Source organism: Terrapene carolina, unplaced genomic scaffold (assembly GCF_002925995.2).
Source record: "Terrapene carolina triunguis isolate 2854851 unplaced genomic scaffold, T_m_triunguis-2.0 Scaffold606, whole genome shotgun sequence".
In the NCBI taxonomy this organism is placed as follows: Eukaryota; Metazoa; Chordata; order Testudines; family Emydidae; genus Terrapene; species Terrapene triunguis.
The window spans coordinates 206,546-223,041 of record NW_020664957.1 but is presented as its reverse complement, the minus strand read 5'-3'; the positions used below and the strand labels follow the sequence as shown (position 1 = coordinate 223,041).

At 56.6% G+C, this 16,496-nt stretch overlaps 2 protein-coding genes across 6 annotated transcripts in view; one reads left to right on the top strand and one right to left on the bottom strand.

The window, feature by feature from the left end:
- Positions 1–7,561, top strand: part of ATXN2L (ataxin 2 like) — an 11,204-nt gene extending 3,643 nt beyond the window's left edge. For 3 of the 5 annotated variants that reach the window (XM_029913355.1, XM_029913354.1, XM_026659197.1), the window contains 19 exons: positions 112–262; positions 359–483; positions 641–732; positions 2,132–2,332; positions 2,417–2,592; positions 2,768–2,872; positions 3,127–3,324; positions 3,471–3,560; positions 3,880–3,947; positions 4,031–4,311; positions 4,450–4,519; positions 4,640–4,786; positions 5,196–5,268; positions 5,566–5,753; positions 5,983–6,112; positions 6,197–6,318; positions 6,418–6,627; positions 6,711–6,900; positions 7,398–7,561. In XM_029913355.1, coding sequence (XP_029769215.1) covers positions 112–262; positions 359–483; positions 641–732; positions 2,132–2,332; positions 2,417–2,592; positions 2,768–2,872; positions 3,127–3,324; positions 3,471–3,560; positions 3,880–3,947; positions 4,031–4,311; positions 4,450–4,519; positions 4,640–4,786; positions 5,196–5,268; positions 5,566–5,753; positions 5,983–6,112; positions 6,197–6,318; positions 6,418–6,627; positions 6,711–6,900; positions 7,398–7,468 — 2,688 coding nt within the window. In that variant the 3' untranslated portion in view covers positions 7,469–7,561. Of the gene's footprint in view, positions 1–111; positions 263–358; positions 484–640; positions 733–2,131; positions 2,333–2,416; positions 2,593–2,767; positions 2,873–3,126; positions 3,325–3,470; positions 3,561–3,879; positions 3,948–4,030; positions 4,312–4,449; positions 4,520–4,639; positions 4,787–5,195; positions 5,269–5,565; positions 5,754–5,982; positions 6,113–6,196; positions 6,319–6,417; positions 6,628–6,710; positions 6,901–7,392 lie in introns of all 5 variants that reach the window. The other 2 variants (XM_029913353.1, XM_026659198.1) reach the window with 2 other exon arrangements.
- Positions 7,562–8,263: 702 nt separating this feature from the next.
- TUFM (Tu translation elongation factor, mitochondrial) lies at positions 8,264–16,364 on the bottom strand. Its single transcript, XM_026659201.2, has 8 exons — positions 16,203–16,364; positions 15,029–15,133; positions 10,183–10,347; positions 9,976–10,108; positions 9,767–9,871; positions 9,505–9,656; positions 9,302–9,421; positions 8,264–9,143 (listed from the first exon to the last, which is right to left on the bottom strand). The coding sequence occupies exons 2-8, from the start codon at positions 15,128–15,130 to the stop codon at positions 8,976–8,978; spliced, it is 945 nt and encodes a 314-aa protein (XP_026514986.1). The 5' UTR covers positions 15,131–15,133; positions 16,203–16,364; the 3' UTR covers positions 8,264–8,975.
- Between the last annotated feature and the right edge of the window lie 132 nt (positions 16,365–16,496).

Below are 16,496 nucleotides of genomic sequence, written 5' to 3'. Positions count from 1 at the left end.
CAGGGCGCAGAGCGTCTGAGCTCTGTGGTGAACATGTGGGGTCCCCCATTGCAGCGGGAGGCCGGTTCTTGGGGCAGGGGCGCAGCGTGCAGTAATGGTGGCTGTTTGCAGTTCGAGCTTGCTGTGGATGCTGTGCACAGGAAGACCCCAGATCAGCTGGTGGGACCTAAGCGGGAGGACATTGTGGACACCATGGTCTTCAAGCCCACCGATGTCATGCTGGTGCATTTCCGTAATGTTGATTTCAATTACGCCACCAAAGGTAATGCTGGCCCTCTAGATGGGGCCTGTTCCCGCTTGGGGCTGGGGGGTCGCCCAGAGGGGGTGGCAGTCCTTATGGCCCATTGTCTGCTTCTAGACAAGTTCACGGACTCTGCCATCGCCATGAACTCCAAGGTTAACGGGGAGCACAAAGAGAAGGTGCTGCAGCGCTGGGAAGGAGGGGACAGCAACAGTGACGACTACGACCTGGAGTCTGACATGGTAAGACTTCGCTCCTCCTTGCATTCAGGGCCTGGAGTGAGGTGGGCAGGGGTTAGCGTGGGGAGAGGGCTCTGGGGTACCCAGATCCCTTCTGCTGCTTGGCGCTCAGCGCTGGGGGCTCTGCAGAGCCTGTATCTAACACTTGTCCTTGTTGCAGTCTAATGGCTGGGATCCCAATGAGATGTTCAAGTTTAATGAAGAGAACTATGGCGTGAAGACAACGTACGACAGCAGTTTGTCCTCCTACACGTGAGTGTGGGCCTGGGCTCTGTGTGGGAGGGAGCTGTTGCTCTTGGGGAAGAGTGTGATTCTTGGGTCCAGTGCCTTTGTATCAGGCTACAAAGGCCAAAGGGGCTGCCCCTTTCGAGAAGAACTGCAGTACCACCCGTGGCTCCGTTGAAAGAACAAGGGTGTAGCTCTCAGTAGTGAGGGAATAGCCAAGTTCAAGCTGCCCATGCTGGCTTTCATTTAAAGTCACACCTCCATCAGGAGGATTTTGTTCACTCTTTTTCCATGCAAAAAATGATCCTTTTCCAGCTTGTTTTCTTTGGGGATTTGTCTAGTCCATCTTTCTGTGTTCCTGAGCCAATGGGTCTCAACTTATTTACCGTTGTGGGCTGTATACGCAGCTGTATGTGTGTTGTGGGCAGCATCCACACAATATATATACTACCTATATGGCCCTGAGGATGTGAGTTGGGCTGCAGCTGTATACCGATTGGGCCGCATGTGGCTTGCAAGCCAGGGGCTGAGAACCACTGCCCTGGGGAGTCGGATACTGTTTCCTTTGTCCTTGTGGGCCTTTCACGTAGCAGAAGGGAGGGTGGGGGAGAGATTAGAAAAGGAACAGGCGGTTCTAAACCCACAAAAATGGATAGGAGCCTCGGGGGCAGGTGCGTGTGTGTGGTGGGAGGGGGTGGCTCAGGTCGGAGGACCTGGATAGGTGCGTAGGGCAGGCTGGGTGCAAATATAGAAGTTGGAGCTACCTCTAACTCCTTTTCTTTAACTGCCTTCATCTGGAGTTGACGTCCCTTTCATGTCGATTTTTTTTTGGTATAGAATTTCCTAAGAAAACATCCAGATTAAAACTGTTTAGTAAGAAAACGTGTCTGGATGCATCTGAACCACAAAAGTGACCCAGGGTTTCTGCACATGTCCCTGCAGAGCCCACCCTCGCACCCTGTGCACCTGCGTATGGTTGGGGTGCGGCTATCCAGCATCCCACACAGACAAGTGCTGTGTAGCTCTTGGTTCTGGAATTGCCCAGTGTGGTTCTGGGTGAAAGCAGCTTCTTGCTCATGCTTGCTTTTCATTGTTTAAAGCCTGTCAATCTTCAGATCCGAATTGCCCCGGGGCTGGCTTCTGCTCCTAAGTATCGGCTTGCTCCCCTGACCGGCTGCACCACTGCTACTCACGTCAAGCCGGGAGGTTGCTTTTTTCACTGACAGCGTGCAGGGTGATTTTCATCCCCCTTGTGCTCAGATGGGCAAACGAATTCCAGAAACAGGCTCCCTCCAGTGGAGACCAGAGCAGCAATTGCCACCCAAAATGGGGGGCTTCAGACAGCTCTGAGCCACAGTGTCATCCTGTACAGCTCTTGGGAGGGTCAGCTGGAACTGAGGCCTGTCTCTGTCTGTCCCTGTCCTAGCGTCCCTCTAGAGAAAGATAACTCAGAGGAGTTCCGGCAGCGGGAAGCCCGGGCGGCCCAGTTGGCCCGGGAGATTGAGTCGAGCCCCCAGTACCGCCTGCGCATTGCCATGGAGAATGATGACGGCCGGACGGAGGAGGAGAAACACAGCTCTGTGCAGAGGCAGGTGTCTGGCAGGGACAGCCCCAGCTTGGCCTCCAGGTGAGAGAGGCGCATGCTCACATGTGGGGTGGGGTGGGGAGGGCGTGGGAGCCGATGTAACTCCTCTCCCATCTGTGTCTGCAGGGAGGGCAAGTATGTCCCGCTGCCACAGCGCGTCAGAGAGGGCTCGCGAGGCGGCGTCCGGTGCAGCAGCTCCCGGGGTGGGAGGCCAGGGGTGGGGTCCATCCCTCCCCGGGGCAGTGCGCACCATCCAGACAGCAACTCTAGTCCTGTCCCGGAGCAGCGAGGGATCAATGGAGGTGAGATCCGGGGACCTACATGAGAGGCTTCCTAGGAGGCTCTAGCAATGCCTGAGGCTGGTCTCCAGTGCCCTTCAGCCCGGAGTTCGCACACCGCTCTCTGGGAAGGTCAGGGACTGTGTCCAAGCTGCTGCACCAGCCCTGTAACCCCCTCCTATGCTTGCTTGCTTTCCAGGACCCTCCCGAATGTCTCCGAAGTCCCAGCGTCCCATCCGGGGTGCCAAGACCATGTCTTCCCCGTCAAGCCGCCCTGTGGAGGTCTCGGCAGCTCCCCCTGCAGGTAGGCAGGGTGGGGATCTTTCTGCTCTGATGGCTAGAGAGGGCTCTGCAGCTGGAACATTGCCCCAGTCACTGTTAGCCCGGTGGGCAGGAGGAGCAGCTGAGGGTTAACCTGCAGGGCCCTGCTGGAGACAAGGGTGGTGGTTTATAGAGTCTGAGAGCCCTAGTCTGTGTGGTTGTCCCTGTGTCTCTTGCTGTGTAGGGGGGGGATCAGGACCTATGTTCTCACCCCGTCTCTAATGTTTCTCCCTGCAGTGGGCCGCATGTACCCTCCTCGCTCTCCCAAGTCTGCCTCAGCCACTCCAGTCTCTTCCCAGGATTCTCCGGTGGGATCTGCCGTGCCAGCAGCACCCGCATCCCCGTCGGAGGCCAGAACTGGCCTGGAGTCGAGTGTTTCCCCAAACCCCCCTTCTCCCAAAGTAGCCGCCCCCGTGCCAGCCACTGCTGTTGAGGGTAAGGCCCAGGGAGCAGCGTGGGGCTTCTGGGGACTCTTGTGGCCGCTGTGAGGAGATGGGCCTGGGGAGCTGTGCCTTGGAGCAGGGGTCGGGTGGGGGCAGGGCAGTGTAATGTGTTAAGGGATTTCCATTTTTCTCTCTCAGGGAAAGAGGCTCCCACATCTGTGGCTAAAGATCCTGGCAGAATCTTGGAAGTGACGGGGCCATGTGAGCTCAACAAGGCAGCCAGCAAAGGTGTGTGTGTCTTGGAGTCAGCACTGACAGGGCCGGGCCCCAGCCACCCTATGACGCCTCAGAACCTGGTGTGTGCCCGAGGGAGACTGCTCCAAGCTTCGCTTCCCAAGCGAAGGGGCCTGGGGAGAAGACGCAGGGGCCTGCATCCTCCTGTTGGGGGTCTTTTCTATGACCTGTCCCCCTCATGGAAGCATAACCCGTCTGTGTTGGCGGAGCTTTAGTGAGGCTGGGGGGTTGGGGTGGGGAGTGGGGGTTCCCTATGGCTGGGGGCACCCTGAGGCTGCAGCAGCCCTTCCGCTCACTCCTCTGTTCTCCACAGCAGGGCTGCAGAATGAGCAGAAGCGGACCCAGCTGGAGGAGCTGCGCAAGTTTGGGGCCCAGTTCAAGGTAAGGCCTGGTGACAGCAGGGAGGGCGGGGGGAGTGGGCATGTCTGGGCCGGGCTCACCATGAGTATCTGGCTCCCCCACAGCTCCAGCCGAGCAGTTCCCCAGAAACCAGCCTGGAGTCCTTCAGTGCCAGGCCCAAGGAGCCTCTGGAGGGCAAGGAGAAATCCCTTGAGCCGGGCATCTGCGAGGGTCCTGAGGAGGCGCCCGCCGTGAGCATGGTGCCAAAGCCCAGCGGGACCAGCCTGGAGCTGCTGCCGGAGAGTGGCAAAGAGGAGAAGGGTCTGTGTGAGGTGGCCGAGCAGCAGGTGGCCAGCCCCCCGGGCAAGGGCGAGCCCGAGGACAAAGAGGAGGGGCCTGTGTCCGAGTGAGTCTGCAGCACAGGGCCAGGGGTTCTCTCACGGGTGGGGGAGGGCAAGGCAGGCTGCACTCGGGGGAGTGGGTTGGAGGGGGACGCTGGGCTCTCCAGGGTTTTTAACCCTGATTTGTCCTGTGTTGGTTTCAGGCAAGTGAAGAAATCGACTCTGAATCCCAACGCCAAGGAGTTCAACCCCTCGAAAACGCTGCTTTCCGTGGTGAGTGATCTGGGCTGGGGGGAGTGGGAGCCCCATTGGCTCCAGCGGCTGCTGGTCCTCCCCATCGCTGGTGAGGATCTGGCTGGGTCCCATGCTCACCTGCTCTGTCTTTGCTTCCAGAACAAGTCGACGAGCACCCCCACGTCACCGGGCCCTCGCGCCCATTCCACTCCCTCCATCCCAGTGATCACGGCCGGCCAGACGGGCATGTACAGCCCCCAGTACATTTCCTACATACCTCAAATCCACATGAGCCCTGCCGTCCAAGTGAGCCCCCCATTGCTGTATGGGGGGGAGGAGGGGGGCCACACTGGCAGCAGGAGATGAGGAAGCTGCGGGGGGGGGGGCACACTGGGAAAGCTAGGGGGAGGAGCTGCAGGGATGGCGGGGGGGGCGATGAGGGACCAGGATCTCGGGGCGGGGGGGGAGGCTGCAGGGATGAGGGAGCAGGGCCTGTCCGGGGAGTGGGAAGGATGTGGGGGATGGGGGGAGCAGGGCCTATCCAGAGGAGGGGCAGGGGCACGTTGGGAAGGGGGGGGGTGGGGGAGCTGCAGAGGGTGGGTAAATGTGTTTGGGGATGGGGGTCCCTGTCCTCTGGGGGGAGCTGGGTTCTGAGGGGGCAGGGGAGCTCTCCTTGTTCTTAGGTAACCACCCTGCTGCCGCTCTCTCGTTGCAGGCGCCCCAGATGTACCCGTACCCTGTCTCCAGCTCTGTGCCTGGCCAGCAGGGCAAGTACCGAGGGGCCAAAGGTGAGCCTGGCATTTCTCAGTGGGGCATAGCAAGTCTGGCACCAGCTGCACTGATGGGAGGGGGGGCTGGCTAAAGCATGGGCAGAGCTCCCCTCCCTGATGGGTGGGGCTAACCAGGAGCCCCTCCCAGGGCAGCAGATGCTGATCCACTGGAGTGATGGGATGTCTGGGGAGAGATGGCAGCAGGGACCATTGCGTGGGGCTGTAGGGGAGGGTCCCTCACCATAGGGTTGAGGCAGCCATACAGCCTAGGGGCTTCTGGGGTCCGTTTTCAGCAGCTGGCTCCTTTTCCCACAGGTTCCCTCCCACCCCAGCGCTCGGACCAGCATCAGCCGACATCCGCACCCCCCATTATGCAGGCGGCAGCGGCGGCAGGGCCCCCCCTGGTAGCAGCTACGCCCTACTCCTCCTACATTTCCTATAACCCCCAGCAGTTCACGGGGCAGCCCACCATGATGCAGCCTATGGCGCACTACCCTTCTCAGGTAAGGGCCACGGGGAGGGGAGGGAGGAGCATGGGGGTGAGGCGAGAAGGGCCCTTCTGTCCCATTGCGGCCTCGGTGGGGCCATCTGGGAGCAGAGGGGTGAGTGTGTGGGGATGGTCTAACAGCCACGGCAGCCTTTGGGGGCAGAGGGGTGTGCCGGGGGCAGTGAGGGGTGGGCACACAGGGATGGTCCCTCTAACAGCCGTGAGGCCTGGTTCTTCCCTTGCAGCCTGTATTTGCCCCGATGCTCCAGAGCAACCCCCGCATGATGACATCTGGCAGCCACCCCCAGGCCATTGTGTCGTCCTCCACACCCCAATACCCCCCCTCGGAGCAGCCCACGCCCCAGACGCTCTATGGTGAGTCTATAGGCTGGGGCCGGGGAGCCCCAGGGGCTGGGGCCAGTTCTGCTGCTCGGGGTCTGACTGGGTGTCTCTCTCCAGCTACAGTTCATCAGTCCTATCCCCACCATGCGACACAGCTGCACCCCCACCAGCCTCAGCCAGCCACCACCCCGACAGGGAACCAACAACAGGCCCAGCACGCTGCCCCCAGCCCCGTACAGGTGAGGGGGGATGTCCCCCAGGGCTGAGGGGGAGGGTAGTGGGTGGGGAGGTGTTTGACTCCCTGACCCTGCTCATGACATTCCTGTGTCCTGGCGCAGCACCAGGCTGGGCAGCCGCCCCACCTGGCCAGTGCCCAGCAGCAGCAGAACCTGTACCACACGGCCACGCTGACGGCCACGCCGCCCTCCATCACACCAGGGCCCAGTGCCCAATCCCCCCAGAGCAGCTTCCCACAGCAGGCTGTCTACGCCATCCACGCCCACCAGCAGCTGCAGCACGGCTACACCAACATGGCCCATGTCACCCAGGTAGGTGGCAGGGGCAGCAGGGCTGCGGGCACTACGCGGGCCCCACCCACCAACGCTCATCCCCCTACTCTCCCCTCCCACAGGCCCATGTCCAGACTGGAATAACAGCAGCACCGCCCCCTCACCCCGGGGCGCCTCATCCCCCCCAGGTCATGCTGCTCCACCCCTCGCAGACCCATGGGGGGCCCCCCCAAGGCGGCGTGCCACAGAGCGGGGTGCCCACCCTCTCAGCCTCCACACCATCTCCATACACCTATATAGGACACCATCAAGGTCAGTGCTGGGGGTGGGGGGATGTCTCAGAGGTTCAGGACTGGTGGGTGTGTGTGATGGGCCAGGCTGGTACCAGAGTAACCCCCCACCCCCCATGCTGGCAAGCTGTTGAGGGGCTACCCTTCCTTCCCTGAGCTGGGGGCTCAGCTCTGACAGATGATAGAGGGTCCGGCCCCTAATGTGAAGGCCTGCAGTGAGGGGGCTGTCTAGGCGTCAGTGTGACAGGCCTGCAGTGCTCATTGCCCTGGGAGATGGGTGTGGTGAGGGGAGAGAGCAGGGCATGTTCTCGCCTTCCTCCTGCAGCAGGTGCTGTGGGTGGGGCTTGGGGAGGCCTCTATGCAGTGGGGTGTGAGGGTGGGGTGGATAGGCCACCTGGCTCCAGGCCCAGGGTGGGCGGGCGGGCTGGCTGCAGCCCTGTCTCCCTGCTGTGGGGGTCCAGTGCTCGGCCTCCTGTCCTGCTTTGCTCACTAACAATCTCTGCTCTCTTTCTAGTTCAGTCTCACCCATCCCAGCAGCTCCCATTCCACCCCCCTGGAAACTGAAGCCTCGATTCCTGACTGTGAACTGAACTCCCAGTGCCGGCCCCTGCCCGGGATCCGGTTTGCTCCTTCTGCCCCCTTGTGTGCGCCCCGGCCTGGCAGCCGGGCCCTGAGGTGGAACCCCCAGCCTGCCCCTTACGGGGCCACAGCTGGGGGCGGGGCTTTACCAAGCACCTTTTTTGTTGGTTTGCGGAGCGCGCAGCGGCAAGAGCCACCTGCCCCTGGCTCCTGGAGCCACCAAGGTTTTATTTTCTATTATTTATAACTCCAATTGGGCTGTTAAACAGAGTGTTGGGCTCCCCTCCCCTAGTCATGCGAACACAGGAGCAGACCAGACTGATGAACACCGACTTTTTATTACATAAAAATATTTAAAAAGTGGAAAAAAAAATAAAATAAAATTTTAAACTAACTCCATGGTGGGTGTTGGGGTGAGTCTCTGGGGGCTTGTGAGGGGAGGAGAATAGCCTAAGGAGGGGTTACACTTGTGGAAGGGTGGGGTTGGAGTCCTGGCTTCTGTTCCCTTCATTTCTGCTGTGTGTGGGGTGGGCCCTGGTGAGAGCAGGCACTGGCTGCTAAAGATCTCTAATGGAGTGACTAAAACTAGGGTAGGGCAGCCAGAACGAAGCCTGTGGAGGGAGGGAGGGAGAGCTGCAGCTTCTACCCTGCTGCCCTCTGTTCCTACCCCTCAGCTGGAGCAGGGGTGGGTGTCAACTCTCAGCAGCCTGCTCCCCCCAGTTGGGGGCTAGGCCCCAGCTGCTACTGGAAGACATGAAGGAGCCTACTGCTCTGCACCAAATAGGGCCCTGCTCTTTACTGGGGGGGGGGGGGGGGGGGTTGGAGGCTGTTCCACCCCATCCCATCTCTACCCTGACTTGAGGCAGGGTCGTTTGTCCCTATTTGCCCTTCTGACAACATTCTCCTTCAGCTTCATCAGCCCCCAGCTCTGCTCCCTGGGGAGCTAATCTCCCCCCCCCTTCTCCCACTGCTTTGCTAGGCAAGCACCCAAAGCTGGGTGCTGCCCCTCTGCTAGTCCACTGGGCCACAGTGCCCTGGACAGGAGCTGGGACCTGCCTGAGAGCAGGCCAGGGTGCTACCTGGTCCCTACAGAGCTAGTATCACTGTCCCAGCCCAACCCATGGGGGGGGGACATGAGCCTCTGTCACCAGCTGCGCCCATGCCAGGAACCCCCTTCAGCTACCTGTCACCTCCAGCGCACCCCCCCAAAGAAGCAGGAAGGACCCAGCCATGATTCCGCACCTTTATTAACAAAAGAAACCAAACAGCAGGAAGCTGCATAAGCCCCTACTGCAGGGGCTCTGGGCAGGAGAGCCACCACGGGAGGGCAGTTCGATTTCTGTTGCCCCACAGCAGAGCAGTTCATACAACAGGCAGCTTGCACCCCGCTCTAGGTGACCATGATGCCGCCGGGGGCAGCAGCGATAAACAGGTTCGTAGGGGACACCAGCTAGAACTAGCCCCTCCCCCACTGTTTGCAGACACAGGCCTGGGGGCAGAGCCAGCTCAGCTGGGCTTTTAAGCCCCCCACTTATCATCTGGCCCTATCTCCAGCGTCTTGGTGACCACACCGGTGCCAATGGTGCGGTTGCCATCACGCAGTGTGAAGCGCTGACCTTCCTCCAGCACCATGGGCTGCCGCAGGGTGAGGGTCAGGGCTGTGTCCTCGCCAGGCATCACCATCTCCTGCGGGGGGGGGGGGGGGGCGGGAGAAGGTCAGAGTGCCACAGCTGGCCGCCAGCCACCACTGACCGGGGTGGGGATAGGGACTGCGATGGGGAAGCTGGTTCCCCGTGGTGAGCCCACAGCCAGTGCTGGGGGCAGGGAGGGGGGGGTCTCTCTACCTTTCCAGGGGGCAGGATGGTCCGACAGGCCATGTCCCAGGTCAGGGAGAACATGACAGGCATGTAGTTAGAGACGAAAGGCTTGTGCCGCCCACCCTCCTCCTTGCTGAGGATGTACACCTGGGGGGCAGAGGGAGAGACTGTTATAGCCCAGCAGCCCACCTTCCCCGCCCCCCAGCCCACTGCCCCAGCACAGGCCCCACCTGGGCCTCAATCTTCTGATGGGGCTTGATGGAGCCTGGTTTGCACATCACCATGCCACGCCGCACGTCCTCCCGCTTCAGCCCCCGCACCAGTGCGCCAAGGTTGTCCCCGGCCTCGGCCCGCTCCAGGTTCTGGTGGAACATCTCAATGCCTGCGGGGGAGGGATGGGGTGAGCCCGGGTTCCCCAGCCTGGGCAGGGGGGTTTCCCCCACCTCTGGGAGGGGAGAGCAGGTGAGGGGTTCTGTTAGCTGCGCCCCCTACCTGTCACCACGGAGCGCACGTTCCGGTTGTGCCCCACGAACTCGCAGTCATCCCCCTTCTTGACGATGCCACGCTCCAGCGTCCCTGTCACCACCGTCCCACGCCCTGCAAGGGCAGAGGGGTCAGTGCCATGGGGCCCGGGATAGGGGGTCCCTGGAAAGGCACGGGGCTCAGCATGGGGGCTGGGCGGGGGGGGGAGCGGGCATTACCTGGGATGGAGTAGATTGATTCGATGGGCAGCAGGAATGGCTTGTCCAGCTCCCGCATGGGCAGTGGGATGTGCGTGTCGACCGCGTCCAGCAGCTTCATGATGGAGTTCAGTCCCAGCTCGGGGCTACGGTACTGGGGGAAGGGAGGGCATTAGCATGGGCAGCGGGCATGTGAGGCGCTGGTGGGAGGGAGAAGGCGGGACTCACCTCCAGGGCGCAGAGGGCAGAGCCCACGATGACGGGCGTCTTCTCCCCATCGTAGCCAAATTCAGAGAGCAGCTCCCGGATCTCCAGCTCCACCAGCTCCAGCATCTCCTGGTCCTCCACTGCGTCCGCCTTGTTGATGTACACCACGATGTGCCGCACCCCGATCTGAGGGGACCACAGGGTGAGGGACAGCCCAGCCAGCCCTGGCCTGGTCCTCGGGGAGGGGATCCCCTGGCTCACAGCCCATGCCCAGGGCTTCTGGCAAAGACGCCCCATGACACACTGTACCCCCACAACAGTGCCCTGGCACCCCCATATTCACCACTGTGATAGGATTATGACTTGTTCGGTACAAAGTCTGCCTTGTGAGGTACATAAAAATGGCCCTACTGGGTCAGACCAAAGGTCCATTTAGCCCGGTATCCTGTCTTCCAAAAGTGTCCAGTGCCAGGTGCCCCAGAGGGAATGAACAGAACAGGGAATCATCAAGTGATCCATCCCCTGTCACCTTTTCCCAGCTTCTGGCAAACAGAGGCTACGGACACCATCCCTGCCCATCCTGGCTAATAGCCATTGATGGACCTATCCTCCATGAATGTATCTAGTTCTTTTTTGAACCCTATTATGGACTTGGCCTTCACAACATCCTCTAGCAAGGAGTTCCACAGGTTGATTGTGTGTTGTGTGAAGAAATACTTCCTTTTATTTGTTTTAAGCCTTCTGCTTATTAATTTCATTGGGTGACCCCTAGTTCTTGTGTTATGAGAAGTACTAAACACTTCCTTATCTACTTTCTCTACACCAGTTATGATTTTATAGACCTCAATCGTATCTCCCCTTAACCGTCTCTTTTCCAAGCTGAAAAGTCAGTCTTATTAATCTTTCCTCATACAGAAGCTGTTCCATACCCTTAATCATTTTTGTTAATCTTTTCCAATTCCAATATATCTTTTTTGAGGTGGGGCGACCACATCTGCACGCAGTATTCAAGATGTGGGCGTACCATGGATTTATATAGAGACAACATGATATTTTCTATCCTATTATCAATCCCTTTCTTAATTATTCCGAGCATTCTGTTGGCTTTTTTGACTGCCACTGCACATTGAGTGGATGTTTTCAGAGAGCTATCCACAGTGACTCCAAGATCTTTCTTGAGTGGTAACAGCTAATTTAGACCTCATCGTTTTATATGTATAGTTGGGATTACATTTTCCAATGTGCATTACTTTGCATTTATCAACATTAAATTTCATCTGCCATTTTGTTGCCCAGTCATCCAGTTTTGAGGGATCCTTTTGTAGTTCTTCGCAGTCTGCCTGGGACTTAACTATCTTTAGTAATTTGTATCGTCTGCAAATTTTGCCACCTCACTGTTTACCCATTTTTCCAGATCATTTATGAGCATATTGAATAGGACTGGGCACAATACAGACCCTTGGGGGACACCACTATTTACCCCTCTCCATTCTGAAAACTGACTATTTATATCTACCCTTTGTTTCCTATCTTTTAAACAGTTACCAATCCATGAGAGCACCTTCCCTCTTATCCTGTGGCAGCTTACTTTGCGTAAGAGCCTTTGTTGAGGGACCTTGTCTAACGCTTTCTGAAAATCTAAGTACACTATATCCACTGGATCCCTCTTGTCCACATGCTTGTTGACCCCTCAAAGAATTCTAGTAGATTGGCGAGGCATGATTTCCCTTTACTAAAACCATGTTGACTCTTCCTCAACAAATTATATTCATCTATATGTCTGACAATTTTATTCTTTACTATAGTTTCAACCAGTTTGCCCAGTACTGAAGTCAGGTTTTCAGGCCTGTAATTGCCGGGATCACCTCTGGAGCCCTTTTTAAAAATTGGCATCACATTAGCTATCCTCCAGTCATCTGGTACTAGGGTGACCAGATGTCCCGATTTTATAGGGACAGTCCTGATATTTGGGGCTTTTTTTTAAAATATGGGCTCCTATTACCCCCCACCCCGTCCCGATTTTTCACACTTGCTATCTGGTCACCCTATCTGGTACAGAAGCTGATTTAAATGATAGGTTACAAACTACAGTTAGTAGTTCTGCAATTTCACATTTGAGTTCCTTCAGAACTCTTGGGTGATACCATCTGCTCCTGGTGACTTCTTACTGTTTCATTTATCAATTTGTTCCAAAACCTCCTCTAATGACACCTCAATTTTGGACAGTTCCTCAGATCTGTTACCTAAAAAGAATGGCTTAGATTTGGGAATCTCCCTCACATCCTCAGCCGTGAAGACCAATGCAAAGAATTCATTTAGTTTTTCCACAATGGCCTTATCATCCTTGAGTGCTCCTTTAGCACCTCGATCGTTCAGTGGGCCCACTGATTGTTTGGCAGGCTTCCGATGTACATAAAAAAAAATTGCTATTACTTTTTGCATCTTTGGCTAACTATTGCTCATATTCTTTTTTGGCCTTCCTAATTATATTTTTACACTTCCTTTGCCAAAGCTCCTTTCTATTTTCCTCATTAGGATTTAACTTCCACTTTTTAAAGGATGCCTTTTTGCCTCTCACTGCTTCTTTTACTTTGTTGTTTAGCCATGGTAGCTCTTGTTTGGTTCTCTTACTATGTGTTTTAATTTGGGGATACATTTAAGTTGAGCCTCTATTATGGGGTCTTTAAAAAGTTTCCATGCAGCTTGCAGGGATTTCACTTTTGGCACTGAACCTTTTAATTTCTGTTTCACTAACTTCCTCATTTTTGTGTAGTTCCCCTTTCTGAAATTAAATGCTACAGTGTTGGGCCACTGTGGTGTTTTCCCTGCCACTGGGATGTTAAATTTCATTATATTATGGTCACTATTACCAAGAGGTCCAGCTATATTCACCTCTTGGACCTGATCTTGTGCTCCACTTGGGACTAAATCAAGAATTGGCTCTCCTCTTGTGGGTTCCAGGAATAGCTGCTCTAAGAAGCAGTCATTTAAGGGACAAGAAACTTTATCTCTGCATCCCATCCAGAGGTGACATGTACCCAGTCAATATGGGGATAATTGATATCCCCCATTATTATTATTATTATTGAGTTTTTTTATTTTAATAGCCTCTCTAATCTCCCTGAGCATTTCACAGTCACTATCACCATCCTGGTCAGGTGGTCAGTAATATATCCCTACTGCTATATTCTTATTATTAGAGCATGGAATTTTTATCCATAGAGATTCTATGGTACAGTTTGATTCATTTATGATTTTTACTTCATTTGATTCTACGCTTTCTTTCACATCTAGTGCCACTCCCCCACCAGCATGACCTGTTCTGTCCTTCCAATATGTTTTGTACCCTGGTATTACTGTGTCTCATTGATTATCCTCATTCCACCAAATTTCTGTGATGCCTGTTATATCAATATTCTCTAGTTCACCCATCTTATTATTTAGACTTCTAGTATTGGTATATAAGCACTTTAAAAACTTGTCTCCTTTTAGCTGTCTGCCGTTACATGATGTAATTGAATGGGACTATTTTTTATTTGATTGTTTCTGATCAGACCCTGCCTGTATTTTCTCATTTTCCGCCCTCACTAAGACAGAGAGATTCTCTATTAATAGATCCTCCCCTAAGGGATGTACGAACCATGTGCTCCTCCGCACCGGTTGGCTTTCCCCCAGCCATTAGGTTAAAAACTGCTCTACGACCTTTTTAATGTTAAGTGCCAGCAATCTGGTTCCATTTTGGTTTAGAAGGAGCCCATCTTTCCTGTACAGCTCCCCCTTTCCCAAAAGTTTCCCCAGTTCCTAATAAATCTAAACCCCTCCTCCCTGCACCATCGTCTCATCCATGCATTGAGACTCTGCAGTTCTGCCTGCCTACCTGGCCCTGCGCGTGGAACCAGGAGGTATCATGTTAAAAGTCTTGAGCTGTTGAACATTAATATCCTGTTGGATTGTAGGTGCCGTCATTGGATGGGAAGTTATGAAGTTTTGCTGTGTGTGTGTTAGTGAAATATGTTGTGAGACACCCACAACCAGCCTTTCAGGTACAACAATGGAGGAGCCAGACAGCGCTGATGGCCCATTAAGGGGAATCCACACTCCCAGGGACTGTCCCAGGAACTGTGTACAATGGAGACCTCTCAGAGAGAGCAGGTACACAATGGAGGCTGCTTGACTCAATCACAGCAAAGGCTCTTTCCCCAGCTGGAAGAAGCTACACAAGGGGGAAGTGACATCATCACTGGTCCTCACCCCCCAACTCAGCACCTGGGAACCCGGCTGGGGGACACTGAACGGGGAAGGGGGTCCCAGGCTGGAAAGGAGAATCCCAGGGTGAGACACAGCCGGATTCAAACCCTGTCTAGGTAACAGAACTCAGGCTGCAGACGTGTTTCATTTCTTAGGTAACCAGCTTTGAGCTGCTTATAATTACTTGCAATCCACCTGTCTGTCGCGAACACACCTGTTTGGTACGTTACCTACAACAGCGCGTTTTGGCTGAAGTGCTTGGGGAATCTGCTCGGGGGCAAGGGCTGGTGCATGCCCACTGTCCTTTGTAGAAGTGGCAGACTGGGTAATAAACGTACACCGGACAGGCTTCTGACCAGGGCAGGACAGTCCAGGTCTGGGGGCCTAGGTTGCGGAGCTGGGGGGGATTGGCTGGAACCTCTCTAGTGCTGGTTCATGAGTGGCTGGGAGAAGCTTTCATGTAACTGCAGCTGGGTGTGTCCCTGGCTGTGTGTGTGCAGGACCTGGAGGGGTTTGCAGCTTGTCCCAGCATCACAGTGAGGGAGGGGGCCCAGGCTGGTGAGCTCAGTGGTACCCCAGTTCCAGGTTGCACCCTGGGGAACTCCTCACCCCCCCTCACCTGTTTGGCCAGCAGCAAGTGCTCTCGGGTCTGCGGCATCTGCCCGTCTGTCGCTGCCACCACGAGGATGCAGCCATCTAGGGGAGCGGTGCCAGTGATCATGTTCTGGAAGAGAGGGACGGCGGTGCTCAGATGCCGGGACCTGGGGATGGGGGCAGGGGAGCCAGCACAGGCTGGGGAGGGAACGGAACTCGGGGGCGGGAATGTGTTATTGTTGCACCGAGCTTGACGGTGAAGTTGTTGGGGTGACACACACAGACCCAATCCCCAATGGAGGAAGAGTGAAACCACCCACAGTACAGCCGCTCCCCGCCCATGCCCTTCGCTGCTCCCTCGCCCACACCCTGCTCCTCCCCTGCTCCCCACCCACCCACTGTTCCTCCGGGGCTGGGAGGAGGAAGTGGTGGTGGGGGGGGAGGGGAGAGAGAGAGAGAGAGAGAGAAGGGGAGGGGGTCTCAGGGGCAGGGAGGAGGAAGTGGGGGAGGGGAGGGGTCTCGGGGCAGGGAGGAGGAAGCGGGGGGGGCGGGAGGGTCTTGAGGGCTGGGAGGATGAACGGGGGTGAAGGTGTCTCAGAGGCTATGTAGAGGAAGCAGGGGTGAGGAGGGTGTGTCTCAGGGGCCAGGCGAAGGAACTGAGGGGGTGTGTGGGGACAGAGGAAGGGATGGGGGGGGTCTATCTTTGGGAACAGAAGGATGGAGAGTGGTGAGTGTGGGGACAGAGGGATGCACAAAGGGAGGGGCACAGAGGTGGACAAAGGTGAGTACGTTTGGGGACAGACGGAAGGACAGGCTAGAGGGGGTGAGTTTGGGGGTACAGAGAGGCAGGCAGATGCTGTGTGTGCGGGGACAGACGGAGGGACAGGCTGGGGGGGGGCATTTGGGGAGAGAGGGGGGAGGTTTGGAGGTACGGAGGTGCAGAGAGGCAGGCAGAGGGCTGTGGGGTTAGGGATAGAGGCAGGAACAGGAGGGTGTGGGCAGGGACAGCGGGGCACATGGGGATGCGCGTGTGAGGACGGAGGAAGAGATTGAGGGGGTGCGTTCGGGGACTGGAAGGCAAGGGGAGGCTTGGCCCTTTAAGACAGCAGAATTCTGGGAAATGTGGCTGCCTAGCAGTACCACAACAACTCACTCACAGGCTGAAAGGGGCAGGTCCCACCCGCCCGCCCTGCCCTCACCTTGACGTAGTCGGCGTGGCCGGGGCAGTCGGTGTGGGCGTAGTGCCGGTTGGCCGTGGCATACTCCACATGGGAGGAGTTGATGGTGATGCCACGAGCCTTCTCCTCTGGCGCATTGTCGATCTCCTCGTACTTCTTGAACTTGGCACCTCCAGTCTCAGCTAGGACTGAGGGGGGGGGGGGGGGGGGGGGGGGTGAGTAACCAGCGGGGGAGGAGAGGCGGGCTGGGAGCCAGGACGCCTGGGTTCTATCCCAGCTCTGGGAGTGGGGTCTAGTGGGTTACAGCAGGGAGGG

Coding starts and splice junctions, on each gene's coding strand:
- TUFM (XM_026659201.2), bottom strand. CDS start 15,130: ATGATCACTGGCACCGCTCCCCTAGATGGCTGCATCCTCGTGGTGGCA. Junction 9,872..9,975: donor ATCAATCTACTCCATCCCAG/GTAATGCCCGCT, acceptor CTGCCCTTGCAG/GGCGTGGGACGGTGGTGACA. Junction 9,422..9,504: donor ATCAGAAGATTGAGGCCCAG/GTGGGGCCTGTG, acceptor TCTGCCCCCCAG/GTGTACATCCTCAGCAAGGA.